The sequence below is a fragment of the Mandrillus leucophaeus genome, unplaced genomic scaffold, assembly GCF_000951045.1.
Source record: "Mandrillus leucophaeus isolate KB7577 unplaced genomic scaffold, Mleu.le_1.0 Scaffold573, whole genome shotgun sequence".
NCBI classification, from domain to species: Eukaryota; Metazoa; Chordata; class Mammalia; order Primates; family Cercopithecidae; genus Mandrillus; species Mandrillus leucophaeus.
Genome location: NW_012106175.1, coordinates 124,491 through 139,254, shown reverse-complemented (window position 1 = coordinate 139,254; position 14,764 = coordinate 124,491). Strand labels below are relative to the sequence as shown.

Sequence of the window (14,764 nt, the reverse complement as noted above, 5' to 3'; positions counted from 1 at the left end):
AGTAATTTCCTCTAAGATTGTTCTTAGGAGGGAAAGAATCTGGGAAGTTCACATAAAGGAGGAATTTTGAAGAGTAGCTTGTAACCCAGAAGATTTTCCCATCAGTAGAAGGGGCATAAAGTAGACTGGTATTGGGCTATAGCCTTCTTACTCACATTACTGAAAGACCGCAGATCAGGCGCGGGTTGGCACCTTGATTTTCAACAGCCTGCCTTTTTCTTGTCAGGGTCTTAGTAGGTCTTGAGTCATCTTACTGGATTTGGGTGGTAGTGGCAAGCAGCTGTGTGTCCTGCAGTAATTATAAATTATTTTCATCTTCAAAAACCTTTTGGAAGGAGTCATATTATCTCCCTATCTTGGGGTTCTGCCTCCTGCAGATGATATTTAAATAAGAACATGAAGCGTGCTGCCTGATGGTGGCTGGGGAGGCACAACTAATCCAGCCTCCTGCAGACTTTATTATTTGCACATCTCTACTGAAGTTATATAAAATCATATTTTTCCCCTTCCATTTTAGGACTCTCTTGCATTAGGGAAGAGTGAAGAAGAAGCACTCAAACAGTTTAAGCAAAAATTTGATGAGGCGCTCAGGGAAAGCTGGACTACTAAAGTGAACTGGATGGCCCACACAGTTCGGAAAGACTACAGATCTTAACGATCAGCCTTCGCTCCTAATGTATTTGTTGGTTTCATTTCGTTTTCATTTTGCACTTGCACTAAATTGAACATGACCCTGTCAGAGATGTAATAAAGGGAATGAAATCCTGAAACTCAGAGTTAAATTAAGAACAAGGCATCCCACAGAACCTAATCTGAACAATCCCCGATGATTCCCTCTGCTTTTTGAATGCTTCCAAGACTTATCATGAAAACTGTCAATGGATAATCATTTCCTGCTGACTTTGCACGCCAAGGAATGCTACTAGAGATTGTTTCTGTTTTTGTTTGTTTCTTTCTAATATTTGGTACTTTCCCAGAATGGTGTAAATACTTCTTTTCAATGTTGTGACCAAGTATTGTCACTCAGCCAACAACTTTTCCACACCTGGGGGTTGGTGGCTGTTCTTACTTTCCAAATGAGGCTAAAAAGAAAGGCATCTTTCTTCCCTTTTAAAATTGTGTAAACTGCAAATTATAATATAATTTGAATTTTTGATTATTTTCCAGAAGAAATCTTGTAAACCTGTGGATACTCATTAATTCTTTTGTTAATATTTATTTCCATGATAGCATCATTCCAGCCAGACTTGCTGAAAATCTACTGGTGAGGCAAATATAATATATATAAATATGCTACATATATATTTATAAAATTTCTAGTGGGAGTTCTATATAAATGTCTCTTTGGTATTCTTCAGCCTGTGATTTAAAGTTTTACAAAAAGCAGAGTCTTTTCCTAAGTTACTTTTCAGTTAGGTAACTGTGTGATCCAGTTCTTCCAGCTGCTTCTATAATGAGGCACATATTAATACAGTTTTTATATGGTATCTATGAAAGAGTTCACTTCATAGAGAATAATACTTGAGCAAATGTATCCAAGAAAGCAAGCAAATGAAAAGGAACCTATTTATGGAATAAACTCCAGATCTGAAATTCAGTATTTTAGAAAAATGCCAGCTCTTCTTAACTGTATTTATTAAAACTTGTAATAATGTGATTTTTTTCAAGAATATTAGTTCAAATTGAAATGATTTCAGGCCACATGGAAATCTTTTAAGTTATTTGTTGAGGTACCATATATTTAGGGTGCTAGGGGCAAGTAATATTAATATGTGCAATAGGAACTACTGGTTTGAATGTGTAAATGGATGATCTCTCTGAGTTCTGGCAACATCCAGCAAAACTACTGCTTATTCTCCAAAGAATATTGGGAGCTCTCAATCCTCAGTGATATGGGAAAGAGAACTGAGTATTTGCCCTATGACTGAGTTTTCTATAGGAATTTTATTAAAGAATGTTTAATTTTGTTGTCCTTCTTAATGTTCTCAGTCAAATAAATGAGTGAGCTGGTTTCGGCTGTTCTTGGGATGGGTGAGCCTCTTCTTTATGGGTAGAGTGGGCCTTTGGAACTTTGCACTGGAACTCCAAGAAATGGCCAAGTCGGTAGACAAACCAACCTCAGGAATAGGCTAAGGCCTATTATGGCCTCTTCCCTGACTTCTCCCCTTGTTTCCCAGCCTCATCAGGCATGGTGTAGGAGGCCCTTTGGACTTTGGTGGAAGCCTGAGGTAAGAAGCCATGCATGTGGCAGGTGCCCTGAGGTCTGGGTAGTTACTTGGCACCTGAACCAAGGCCAGACTGTGCTGCTTTGGAGCTCTTGTTCACAGGGCAGATGCCGGAGCAGTCCAGTTCCTTGGAAATAACTCAGCTGAGGATGGGAGTTGGCCTCTGGATTCCTCATTTCCAGGGCTGGTATAGACTCACTGAGACTTCCAGGAATAGGACTGTGGAAGGACAGGTTTATTCAGAGATCTTTGTCTAGTAGCCACCCACCACTTCATGAACCAGGCCGCAGGTCAGTGGTTTGGAGAATGGTGAACACTGCCAGGAAGAAATGGATACCATTCTTTCCAGAGGGGTCTCCTCAGCCAAAAGGAAGGCCTTGATAAATACATGCCAAATCAGTGAATGTGGATGTCTTTAAGAGCAAGAAAGGGAAATGAACTTCTATGTGTGTCCCCAAACAGTCCTGGGCCTGAACCCAGGATAACTCTTGACCCTCTCCCCTCTGACCTCTTCTACAGGCCCCCACTCCAGTGTAGCCAGGACTGCGTTGCTTAGTAGCTACTGAGCATTCCTAGCAAGCACTCCCTACAGACTTTTTGAATTGCATGTCTGTGACTTTCAGGAGCTCTGGTGGGGCCAGAGAGGAAAAGGTAGAAGGCAGAAGGATAGCTACGCTCCGGGACGTTAGGACTCCAGACTGCGCGAACAGCTTCCTACGTAGGATTGGTTACCCCATGTCTTGCCTCTTGAGCACTCTGACCAACAATGGATATTATCCCAAAACACTTTAATTCCTGTCTTTTGAGCCTTTCCCATGTTCCCCTGAAACAAGGTCTTAGAAACTGTACATTTCCATACTTCAGGATAGCTTCTGTGTCTACAGTATCTGGCGGGGGTAGGGGCTGGGAGGGGGCAGGCAGTGCAGAAGATGACTGTTAAAGTAATTCTGGAGTGCTCACCTCCTGTCTATAGGCAGACCCTGGACTCCAGAGACCAATATTTGTAATCCAACTCTGCCTTTGTTACCCTTAAGTAAGGTATTTATTTCTCAGGGTTTATGCTTCCTAATTGATAAAATGAGACTATTAATACCTACGCCACTCAACTTCTCTGGGGTAGGGAGGGCCTGGGTTAAAAGTAGGGATAGGAACTTGTGCTGAGCCCCAACTCAAACTCACTTCTTTCCTTGCTCACCCCTCTCCAAGACTACTGAGGGAAGGAACTCTGGGGAGGAAAGCCCCATCCAGTGTTCTATCTTTGTCTCCTCTCTGGGGAGACCCTCCAGGGTATTCTTAGTTCTTCCTTGTCCAGACCTCAGCCAGACAGCCTGTAACATAGGGGTCACTTGTCTACAGAAGGTGAAAGATTGGTCTGTGGAATAGAGAGCAGATAGGTACCATGCCATGTAACCCTGCCGAGTGGGGATGAGCAGCTCTTAGAAAGGCGGGGGCAAGGGCTAGAGTTCCTTGGAGGGGAAGAGTGATGGGAAGAGCTGGCTAGGTACAGCATATATGCAGACTTGGAGGTGAGAAAAAGCGGGATTCATGGGCGCTAACATGCTCAACAATTGTTTCTTTCCATCTGCCTTCCCATTCCTCTACTCCAGAATACTACACCTCTTCTCAGGGATCTAGCTAGCCCCATCCTCATGGAGTTGCTTCCTCATTCTGTATTTGGCAGTTTTATCCTCTTCTCCAATGATGGAAAATCTATCTGACATTATCTTCTGAGCTATTCCTACTCTAAGATGTATACAAACATTTTAGAACCCATGATTCCTTTTCAATTTTGACAAAGCCTAGGTTCAACAACTTAGAAATTTTAGCCTTCCAGACCCTCCCTCTCTATCTTCCTCTCTCCTACCTTTTTTTAATTAGAAAAATAAAGTATAGAGAAAGGTGCATAGACACTTAACAATAACATTAATGTATAAAGCAAACAGCCATGTAACCACCACATAGGTCAAGAACATTACCAACACCTCAGAAGTCCTTCAGGCTCCCATTCCTGGTCAGGAGTCCCTCCCCCTTGCCAAGGAAATCACTATACCCTCTCTTATGGCAATTATTTATTTCCTTATGTTAGAATTTATGCTGCCTACTTTTTTAGTCAGGTTTTTTCACTCAGTGTTGTGTTTTCAAGATTCAGCCATATAGTTGCAAGTAGCTGTACTCATTTATCATTGTATAGCATTCCATTTTGTGGCTGTCACATAATTTTATACCCTTTCTACAGTTAGGATACATACAGTTTGTTCCTAGTTTGAGGCTATTAGGAATAATACGTGCCACTATCATTATAGTTTATCTCCTGGTTCACATATGTACATGTTTCTTTGGATGTATATACTTTGGATGTCACAGGATTATGTGTATGTTTATCTTGGCTGGGTAATGCTACAATAAGTGGTTGTACCAATTTCTTCCTCTTCCAGTGGTACATGAGAATTCTTGTTGCTTTACATTCTCAACAAAACCCAGTTAATTTTCAGCCATTCTGGAGTATAGAATCAATTGATTTTCGTTTCCTTGATTAGTAATAAAATTAAGGGTTTTTTATTGTTTTTGACCATTTGGATTTTCTCCTTTGTGAAATTCCTGTTTAAATTCTTTGTCCATTTCTTTATTGGGTTACTTGTCATTTTGGCTTTTTGGGTTGTTGGTTTTTTGGTTTTAGTTGTTTTGAAGAAGGGTTTTTTTTTATTTTGCTTTTTTGTTTGTTTGTTTTGTGAAGTTCTATATATTCTTTTGGATACAGGCTTTTCGTCAGTCATAGGTGTTAAAAATCCTTTCCCACTGTGTGTGTAACTTTCCTTCTCATTCTCCTAATGGTTTCTTCTGATAACACAAGATCTTAATTTTAATGTTGTAAAATGTATCATTCTTTTTTGGGGGGGGTTAGTACCCATGTGTAAGTGTTTAGATTTCTTTTCTCTGAAATCTTGAAGATATTCTCTTGGATTATCCTCCACACACTTTATATTTTTACCCATCCCATTTAGATCTGTAGTTTACCTAGAATTGCTCTTTACAGTGTGAAGTTCAAGTCAATTGTTTTTCCCATATGGGCACCAAATTGTATCATTCCTCAGTTTTCTTTGAAGGGTTAAGTAACGTGTCCGTAGTCACAGAGTAGTTGATGGAGCCAGTATTCAAACCCAGGAAGTAAGAAGCCTGTTTCAATTATCTGTGCTCTTTACTCACAATGCCTCAATATACATGTCAGATTTATTGGGTTCCATAAATAGAAACCTATGGAAATTTTGAATCAAATTGCATTTTAGGTTGAGACAAATTGTCACTTCCAGCATATTGAGTTTTCCAAAGTATGTAAGTGGAATACCCATTTATTTAGATTCTCTTTCATTTATATCTACAGTGATTTATAGTATTCTGTGTTTACATATTACACATCATTTGTTAGATTCCTGGGTAAGTGATTTTACTGTAAATTTCATTGTTGTTAATCTATAGCAATCATTCTCAAAGTGTGGTCCCCTGATGAAGAGCATCAGCATCACCAGAGAGAACTGATTAAAAATGCAGATTCTTAATTTTTAATTTTTGTGAGTACATAGTAGGTATATATATGGGGTACATGAAATATTTTGATACAGGCATATAACATGTAATTATCACATCAAAGTAATTGGGGTATCCATTACCTCAAGGATTTATCCTTTGTGTTACAAACAATCCAGTTATACTCTTAGTTATTCTAAGATCAACAATTAAATTATCAACTATAGTTACTCTATTGTGCTATCAAATACTAGATCTTATTCATTCTTACTATTTTTTGATACCCCTAGAAATGCACATTCTTGGTGGGGCCTGGCAGCTCACACCTGTAACCCCAGCACTTTGGGAGAGTGAGGCCGGGGGATCACCTGAGGTCAGCAGTTCAAGATTAGCCTGGCCAACATGGTGAAACCCTGTATCTACTAAAAACACAAAAATTAGCTGGGCATGGTGGCTGGTTCCTGTAATCCCAGCTATTCGAAAGGCTGAGGCAGGAGAATCGCTTGAACCCAGGAGGTGGAGGTTGCAGTGAGCCGAGATCACACCACTGCACTCGAGCCTGGGTGACAGAATGAGACTCCGTCTCAAAAAAAAACAAAAAACAAAAAAAAAGAAATGCACATTCTTGAGCCCTGCCCTGGAGCTACTGATTTAGAAATAGGGGTAGAGCCCTAAAACCTGTATTTAATTTAGTTAATTTATTTATTTTTTGAGATGGAGTCTCGCTTTGTCATCCAGGCTGGAGTGCAGTGGTGTGATCTCGATTCACTTCAACCTCCGCCTCCCAGGTTAAAGCAATTATGTCTCAGCCTCCTGAGTTTAGCTGGGACTACAGGTACGTACCACCATGTCCAGCTAATTTTTGTATTTTTAATAAAGACAGAGTTTCACCATATTGGTCAGGCTGGTCTTGAACTCCTGACCTCAGGTGATCCACCTACCTCAGCCTCCCAAAGTGCTGGGATTACAGGCATGAGCCACTGCACCCAGCCAAACCTGTATTTTAATAAAGTTCCAGAGCAAAGGTCCATACAAATACATTTGATGTTTGTATTTAGCAGACTTACCAAACTTTTTAATTAACCCTAACAATTTATTTGTATGAATTTTTTTTTTTTTTCTTGAGACAGGGTCTCACTCTGTCACCCAGGCTAGAGTGTAGTGGTGCACTCTCGGCTCACTGCAGCCTCTGTCTCCTGGGCTCAGGTGATCCTCCCACCTCAGCCTCCTGAATAGCTGGGGCCACAGGCATGCACCACCACACGCAGCTAATTTATTGATTTATTTTTTTATTTTTTAAGAGATGGGATTTCACCATGTTGCCCAAGTTGGCCTTAAACTTCTGGACTCAAGCAGTCTGTCCGCCTCGGCCTCCCAAAGTGTTGGGATTACTGGCATGAGCCACTAAGCCCGGCCTGTATAAATTATTTTGATTTTGCATGTATCACCTGAAAGTAACTATGGCTGTATTTCTTCCTTTCAACATTTTATTTCTTTTTCTTGCCCTTCTGCAATGGTTCCGAATTCTAGTAAAAGGTTGAATAGAGGTGATATTCAACCTTTTGCTGAAGGGTAAGTTTTCAATACTAAGTATGGTTTTTCTCTGTCGATTTTTTTTGTGGATATCTTTTTTTTTCACCATGATACATAATTTCACTAAATAGTGGAGAGACAAACTACTCACACAGAGATGATTTCCATCACACAGCACTTTAAGCAGATACTGGCAACACTTGAACTCACCACAATAGCGATGAGAGAGGCTGCAAAATTATTAAAGTAGTACATCATGTGCTACAGTTAATTTTATGCAGTTATGATTTAATACTGCATTTTTGTGTTCCTCTTTTTCTCTTTTAAAATTTTTTTAACTGTTAGGTTTGGGAGTACATGTGCAGGCTTGTTACACAGGCAAACTTGTGTCACGGGTTTGCTGTGCAGATTATTTCATCACCCAGGTGTTAAGCCCAGAAGCAGAAAAGATAACTATTGAGTACTGGGCTTAATACCTGGGTGGATCTCTTTTATGAGACTAAAGAAGCTACCTTAGCTTTCTAATTTGCTAAGGGACTTTTTAAAAAATAATTAATGGATATGGAAATTTATCAGATGATTTTTCTGCATTTTATTCAAGTGATCCTAAGGTTTTTCTCATTTGGCGAGTTATATTTATGTTTCAACATTAAACGAAGTTTGCATTCCAGCAATGAGCCAAGTTGATTGTTGTTTTTTGTTGTTGTTTGTTTTTTCAAGAGGAAGTCTCGCTTTGTCCCCAGGCTGGAGTGCAGTGGCATAATCTCAGCTCACTGCAACCTCCATCTCCTGGGTTCAGGTGATTATCCTGCCTCAGCCTCCCAAATAGCTGGGATTACAGGTGACTGCCACCAAACCTGGCTTATTTATTTATTTATTATTTATTTATTTATTTATTTATTTATTGTATTTTTAGTAGAGACAGGGTTTCAATATGTTGGCCCAGCTGGTCTTGAACTGCTGATTTTCAAATGATCCGCCAGCGTTGGCCTCCCAAAGTGGTGGGATTACAGGCATGAGCCAATGTGCCTGGCTGATTGTGAAGTATTTTTAAATGTGTATTCCTGGATTTGATTTGCCAATATTTGAGGGGTTTGCATCTTTTTTTTTTTTTTAATCAGTGATATTAGCCCATAAGTTCCTTTTAAGATCTGTGTCAAGTTCTTTTAGGGAAGATGTAACCAACATGGCTGATGAGGTGCCTGGCACTCACCTCCTCCACAAAGCGGGACCAAAGCAGCAAGTAGATAACCACACGTCAAGTAGACTAAGAGAGAACACTAGAATTCACCAGGAAAATGACAGGGCACCTCTGAGGTACAGAAGGAGAGAGAAACAAAGAAGCACCTAGTCCAGCTGGAATTGGCTCAGAGCTGGGATGAACTTGCCATTACTAGGAAAAGGTAAGGGGAAGATTCCCAGCAGTCCACATTCCCACCAGGGATGCCTGCAGTCCTAGCCACTGGAGAGCCCCTTGGCCCTAACAGGCCCTGAGCCTAGTACAGGGGGCTGCTTGGAGTTCACAAAACTGCATTGTTCAAGAAAGGGAATTCACACTGGATCCCACTCACCCCCAACACCGAAGCAACTGCAGCATGGTGCCATTATGAGAGCTCAGCCCCCACCAGACTACATCCTGCCCTGGGACTCAACAGCCCCTGCAACTCCACATTCCTGGAGCCCTACTGACATCCTCCCACAACCACCTAGAGGACTACAGCATTGCAATGCCAGCTGGACCCAGTGCTATGGCCAGTTCTTCAGCACTCTAGCCCACATAGTATCCTACACCCTAGAGAATGGGTGGTGAAGTACATCAGGAAGGCTGCCCCAAGGACAAACGGGGCCAAAGTGTACATCCCTGCAGCCTGGCAGCTGACTGCCTGAGACTGCTGCCACCAACTGCAATCCTGTCCTTCCAGCAGCAGGGCCACCTCATACCTGTACATGCTGTGAAGAGACCTAAGGAACAATCCTCCCTCACATACCATCCAAGGGTGTGAGGACAGGCCTGTCAAGTCCACTCCTGCTGTCCGTGCCTGCATGTATTTCTGGGGGCCTGAGGACAGGCCCAACCCACCCACCACTGCCACTGCCAACACCCACCCATGCATGCTACCTAGGAGCCTAGGGACTGCACTGGCTAGCCCATTGACACCTCCACTGGCACTCATGCATACCACCCAGGGGCCTGAGGGCCAGCCTGTTGACATCACTGCCACTGTCAATACCACAACTGCTACCCAGGGCCCCGAGGACCCACCTGCCTGGCCTGCCACTACCACTGCCAGCACTTGAGCCTGCCACGTGAAGTACACCACCCAGGCAACTGAGGACTGGCCCACCTACCCTTCTGCTGCCACCACTGGTGCTGGAGGACTGGCTCACCTGGTGTCCCTATCCCCAGTGAAGTCCCACTACAACCTACATAACCTCATCTTATTGAAGACAACATAAGACAAGATAAAGCAGAAGAAATAATTTCTGAACTGAAGACATATTTTTTGAAATAACCAAGTCAGACATAAAAAACAGTAAAGCAAGCCGTGTGACATATGGGACACAAAAATTCAAATTTGGAGAGTTCCAGGAGAAGAAATGGGCAAAGGTATAGAAAGCCTATTTAATGAAATAATAGCTGAAAACTTCCCAGGTCTTGGAAGAGACATAGACATTTGGAAACAGGAAACTCAAGGAGTCCCAAATAGATTCAATCTAAAGAGGTCTTCCCAGAGGCAAATGGTAGTCAAACTGTCAAAAGTCAAAAACAGATAATTCTAAAAACAGCAAAAGAAAAGCATCAAACCACATATAAGGGAATCTCCATCAGACTAACAATGAATTTCTCAGCAGAATCCTTGTAGGTCAGGAGAGAAAGGAATGAAATAGTCAAAGTACTGAGAGAGAAAAAAAGAAACTGTCAACCAAGAATCCTATGTCCAGCAAAGTTATCCTTCAAAAATGAAAGGAAAGTAGTCTTTCCCAGAAAAACAAAAATGGAGATGATTCATTACCACTAGACTAGCCCCACAAGAAATATTTAAGGGAGCCCTACACTGGGAAACAAAAGGACAACATCTACCGTCATGAAAACTTACAAAAGTAATAAAACTCACTGGCAGAGCAGATACACAAAACAGGAATAGGAATGTTGTTACTCTAAAAAAAACCCACCAAATCATAAAAGAAAGTAAAAAGAAGAATAAAGGAAGAAAGGATATGCAGAACAATCAGAAAACAACAAAATGACAGGAAGTCCTCACCTATTAATAACAAGCTGAAATGTAAAAGTTTAAGCTCCCCCAACTAGAAGATACAGACTGGCTGAATGGCTAACAAAAATAAGACCCAAATATATCCTGTCTACATGAAACTCATCTCACTAATAAAGACACATAGACTGAAAATGAAAGGATGGAAAAAAATACCTCATGCAAACAAACCAAAAGCATGCAGGAGTAGCTACACTTACATGAAAGGAGAGTTTAAGTAAAAAAAAAAAACATGAGACAAGAAAATTATAATAAAGGAATCAATTAGGCAAGAGGATATAACAATTGTAAGTATCTATGCACCCAACATCAGAAACCCAGATATATAAAACAAATATTATTAGAGCTAAAAAGAGAGACTAATACCACAATAGTTGGGTATTTCAACACCCCCACACTCAGCATGGGATAGATTAGACAGAAAGTCAAGAAACACTGGATTTAAACTGCACTTTAGACCAAATGGATCTAACATTTAGAGAACATTTCATGCAACAGCAACAGAAAATAAATTCTCATGAGCACATGGAACATTCTCCAGGATGGACCATATGTTAGGCCATAAAACAAGCCTCAACAAAGTTTTAAAAATCGAAATCATATCAAGTATCTTCTAAGACCACACTGAAAACTAGGAATCAACAACAGGAACTTTGGGAACAAATATGTGGAAATTAAACAACATACACCTGAATAACCAATGGGTCAATGAAAAAAGAAAGTAAGTAAAAATTCTTGAAACAAATGAAAATGGAAAAATATACCAAAACCTTTGTGACACAGAAAAAGCAATGCTTAGAGGGGAGTTTATAGCAATTAACATCTATACCTAAAAAGTAGAAAGATGTTGAATAAACAACCTAAAAAATCCACCTCAAAAAACTAGAAAAGCAAGAACAAACTAAACCTAAAACTAGTAAAAGGAAAGAAAGCATAAAGAGCAGAGCAAAGCAAAGCAAAATGAAATAGAAACTGAAAAAAAATAAAAAGAATCAACAAAATGAAAAATTGGTTCTTTGAAAATATAAACACCATAATAAACCACTAGCTAGTCTAACCAAGAAAAAGAAAGGATCCAAACAAATAAAATCAGAAGTGAAAAAAGAGACATGGCTGGGTGCGGTGGCTCACGCCTGTAATCCCAACACTTTGGGAGGCCGAGGCAGGCAGATCACCTGAGATCGGGAGTTCAATACCAGCCTAACCAACATGGAGAAACCCTATCTCTACTAAAATACAAAATTAGCCAGGCATGGTGGTGCTTGCCTGTAATCCCAGCTACTTGGGAGATTGAGGTAGGAGAATCACTTGAACCCGGGAGGCAGAGGTTATGATGAGCTGAGATCGCACCATTGCACTCCAGCTTGGGCAACAGAAGCAGAACTTCATCTCAAAAAAAAAAAAGACATTACAACGGATACAACGGAAATACAAAAGATCATTAGAGACAATTATGAGCAACTATACAATAACAAAAATGGAAAACCTACAGGAAATATATACATTCCTGGACACATATAACCTACCAACATTGAACCAGGAAGAAACAGAAAACTCAAAGATACCAATAACAAGTAATAAGATTGAAGCAATAATAAAAAACTCTCCCAATACAGAAAAGCCCAGAACCAGATTTACTGCTAAATTCTAACAAACTTTTAAAGAAGAAATAACACCGACTTTGCAGATGTCGCCATCGGGAGCCCCATATTACCACCTATGGTCAACCCCACCATTGCCATCGATGGTGAGCTGTCGGTTCGACATCGCCATCGACAGTGAGCCCTTGGGGTGTGTCTCGTTTGAACCTTTTGCAGACAAGTTTCCAAAGCAGAAAATTTTCATGCTCTGAGCACTGGAGAGTAAGGATTTGGTTATAACGGTTCCTGCTTTCAGAGAATTATTCCAGGATTTATGTGTTAGGGTGGTGACTTCACACGTCATAATGGCACTGGTGGCAAGTCCATCTACGGGGAAAAGTTTGATGATGAGAACTTAATCCTGATGCATACAGGTCCTGGCATCTTGTCCATGGCAAAGGCTGGATCCAACACAAACAGTTCCTAGTTTTTCATCTGCACCGCCAAGACCAAGTGGTTGGATGGCAAGCATGTGGTCTTTGGCAAGGTGAAAGAAGCCATGAATGGCTGGGCGTGGTGGCTCATGCCTGTAGTCCCAGCACTCTGGGAGGCCAAGGTGGGTGGATCACGAGGTCAGGAGATCAAGACCATCCTGGCTAAAAAGGTGAAGCCCCATCTCTACTAAAAATACAAAAACAAAATTAGCCAGGCGTGGTGGTGGGTGCCTGTAGTCCCAGCTACTCAGGAGGCTAAGGCAGGAGAATGGCGTGAACCCAGGAGGCAGAGCTTGCAGTGAGTTCAGATTACACGACTGCACCCCAGCCTGGGTGACAGAGCAAGACTCTGTCTCAGAAAAAAAAAAAAAAGCATGAATATTTGTGGAGGCCACGGGGGACTTTGGGTCCTGGAATGGCAAGACCAGCAAGAATATCACCACTGCTGACTGTGAACTCTAATGACTTGTGTTTTATCTTTTTTGTGTTGTTTTGTTTTGTTTGAGATGGAGTCTCACCCTGTCCCCGGGCTGGAGTGCAGTGGTGCAACCTCGGCTCACTGCAACCTCTGACTCCCTGGTTCAAGCAATTCTCCTACCTCAGCCTCCCAAGTAGCTGGGATTACAGACACACACCACCACACCCAGCTAATTTTTATATTTTTAGCAGAGATGAGGTTTCACCATGTTGGCCAGGATGATCTTCATCTCCTGACCTCGCGATCTACCTGCCTTGGCCTCCCAAAGTGCTGGCATTACAGGTGTGAGCCACCGTGCTCAGCTGACTTGTGTTTTATCTTAACCACCAGACCATTCCTTCTGTAGCTCAGGAGAGCACCCCTCCACCCCATTTGCTCACAGTATCCTATAATCTTTGTGCTCTCGCTGCATTTCCCTTTGGGTTCCATGTTTTCCTTGTTCCTTTCCATGCCTAGTTGGATTCCAGAGTTAAGTTTATGATTATGAAATAAAAACTAAATCACACAAAAAAAGAAATAACACCAACTTTTATCAAACTATTCCAAAAAATCGAAGAGGAAGGAATTCTTCCTAACTCATTCTATGAAGCCAAATACAAATATGATACAAAACTAGACAAAACCAAACAAAAAATAAAACTACAGGCCAATATCCTTGATGAATATAAATGCAAAAATCCTCAACAAAATGCTAGCGAACTGAATCCAGCAACACATCCCAAAGATAATACCATGATCCAGTGGGATTTATCCCAGGGATGCAAGGATGGTTTGATGTACATGAATCAATAAACACGATACATCATTTCCAACAGAATGAAGGACAAAAACCGTATGATCTTCGTTATTAGTCCATTTTCACACTCCTATAAATAAACCTGAGGTTGGGTAATTTATAAAGGAAAGAGGTTTAATTAACTCACTGTTCCACATGGCTGGGGAGACCTATGGAAACTTACATTCATGGCAGAAGGCAAAGGGGAAGCAAGAAGCTCTTCACATGGCAACAGGAGAGCGAAGTGAAAGCAGGGGAAATGCCAGATGCTTATAAAACCATCAAATCTCATGAGAACTCACTAGCATGAGAACAACATGGAGGAATCCACCCCCATGATCCAATCACCTCCCTCCCTCAACATGTGAGGATTAGAGGTCCCTCTCTCGAAATGTGGGGATTATAATTCGAGATGAGATTTGGGTGGGGACATAGAGCCAAACCATATTAATCTTCTCAATAGATGCAGCAATCACATTTGCTAAAATTAAACATCACTTCATGATAAAAACAAATTTGGCATAGAAGGAACATACCTCAATGTAGTAAAAGCCATATATGACAAACTCACAGCTAACATCATGCTGAAGAGGGAAAATCTTAAAGCCTTTCTTCTAAGAACTGGAACCAAAGTTGCCCACTTTCACCTCTACTAATCAATATATAGTACTGGAAGTTCTAGCCAGAACAATCAGGTAACAGAAATTTTAAAAAGGCATCCAAATTGGAAAAGAGGAAGTTAAATTGTCCCTCTTAGCGTATAAATTAACCTTATATTTTAAAAACCTGAAGACTCCAGCAAAAAGCTCTTAGAATTGATAAATGAATTCAGTAAAGTTACAGGATACAAAATCAACATTAAAAAGTCAGTGGTGTTTCTATCCA

At 41.0% G+C, this 14,764-nt stretch overlaps 1 protein-coding gene and 1 pseudogene across 1 annotated transcript in view; both read left to right on the top strand.

Annotated features, from left to right (window-relative positions):
* Nucleotides 1-2,032, top strand: part of PIK3CB (phosphatidylinositol-4,5-bisphosphate 3-kinase, catalytic subunit beta) — a 155,416-nt gene extending 153,384 nt beyond the window's left edge. Inside the window, exon 23 of the mRNA XM_011998525.1 lies at nt 518-2,032. Within this exon, the coding sequence (XP_011853915.1) occupies nt 518-655 (138 nt within the window). The 3' untranslated portion in view covers nt 656-2,032. The remainder of the gene's footprint in view (nt 1-517) is intronic.
* Nucleotides 2,033-12,296: 10,264 nt separating this feature from the next.
* LOC105552779 lies at nt 12,297-13,088 on the top strand (annotated as a pseudogene).
* Nucleotides 13,089-14,764: the final 1,676 nt, after the last annotated feature.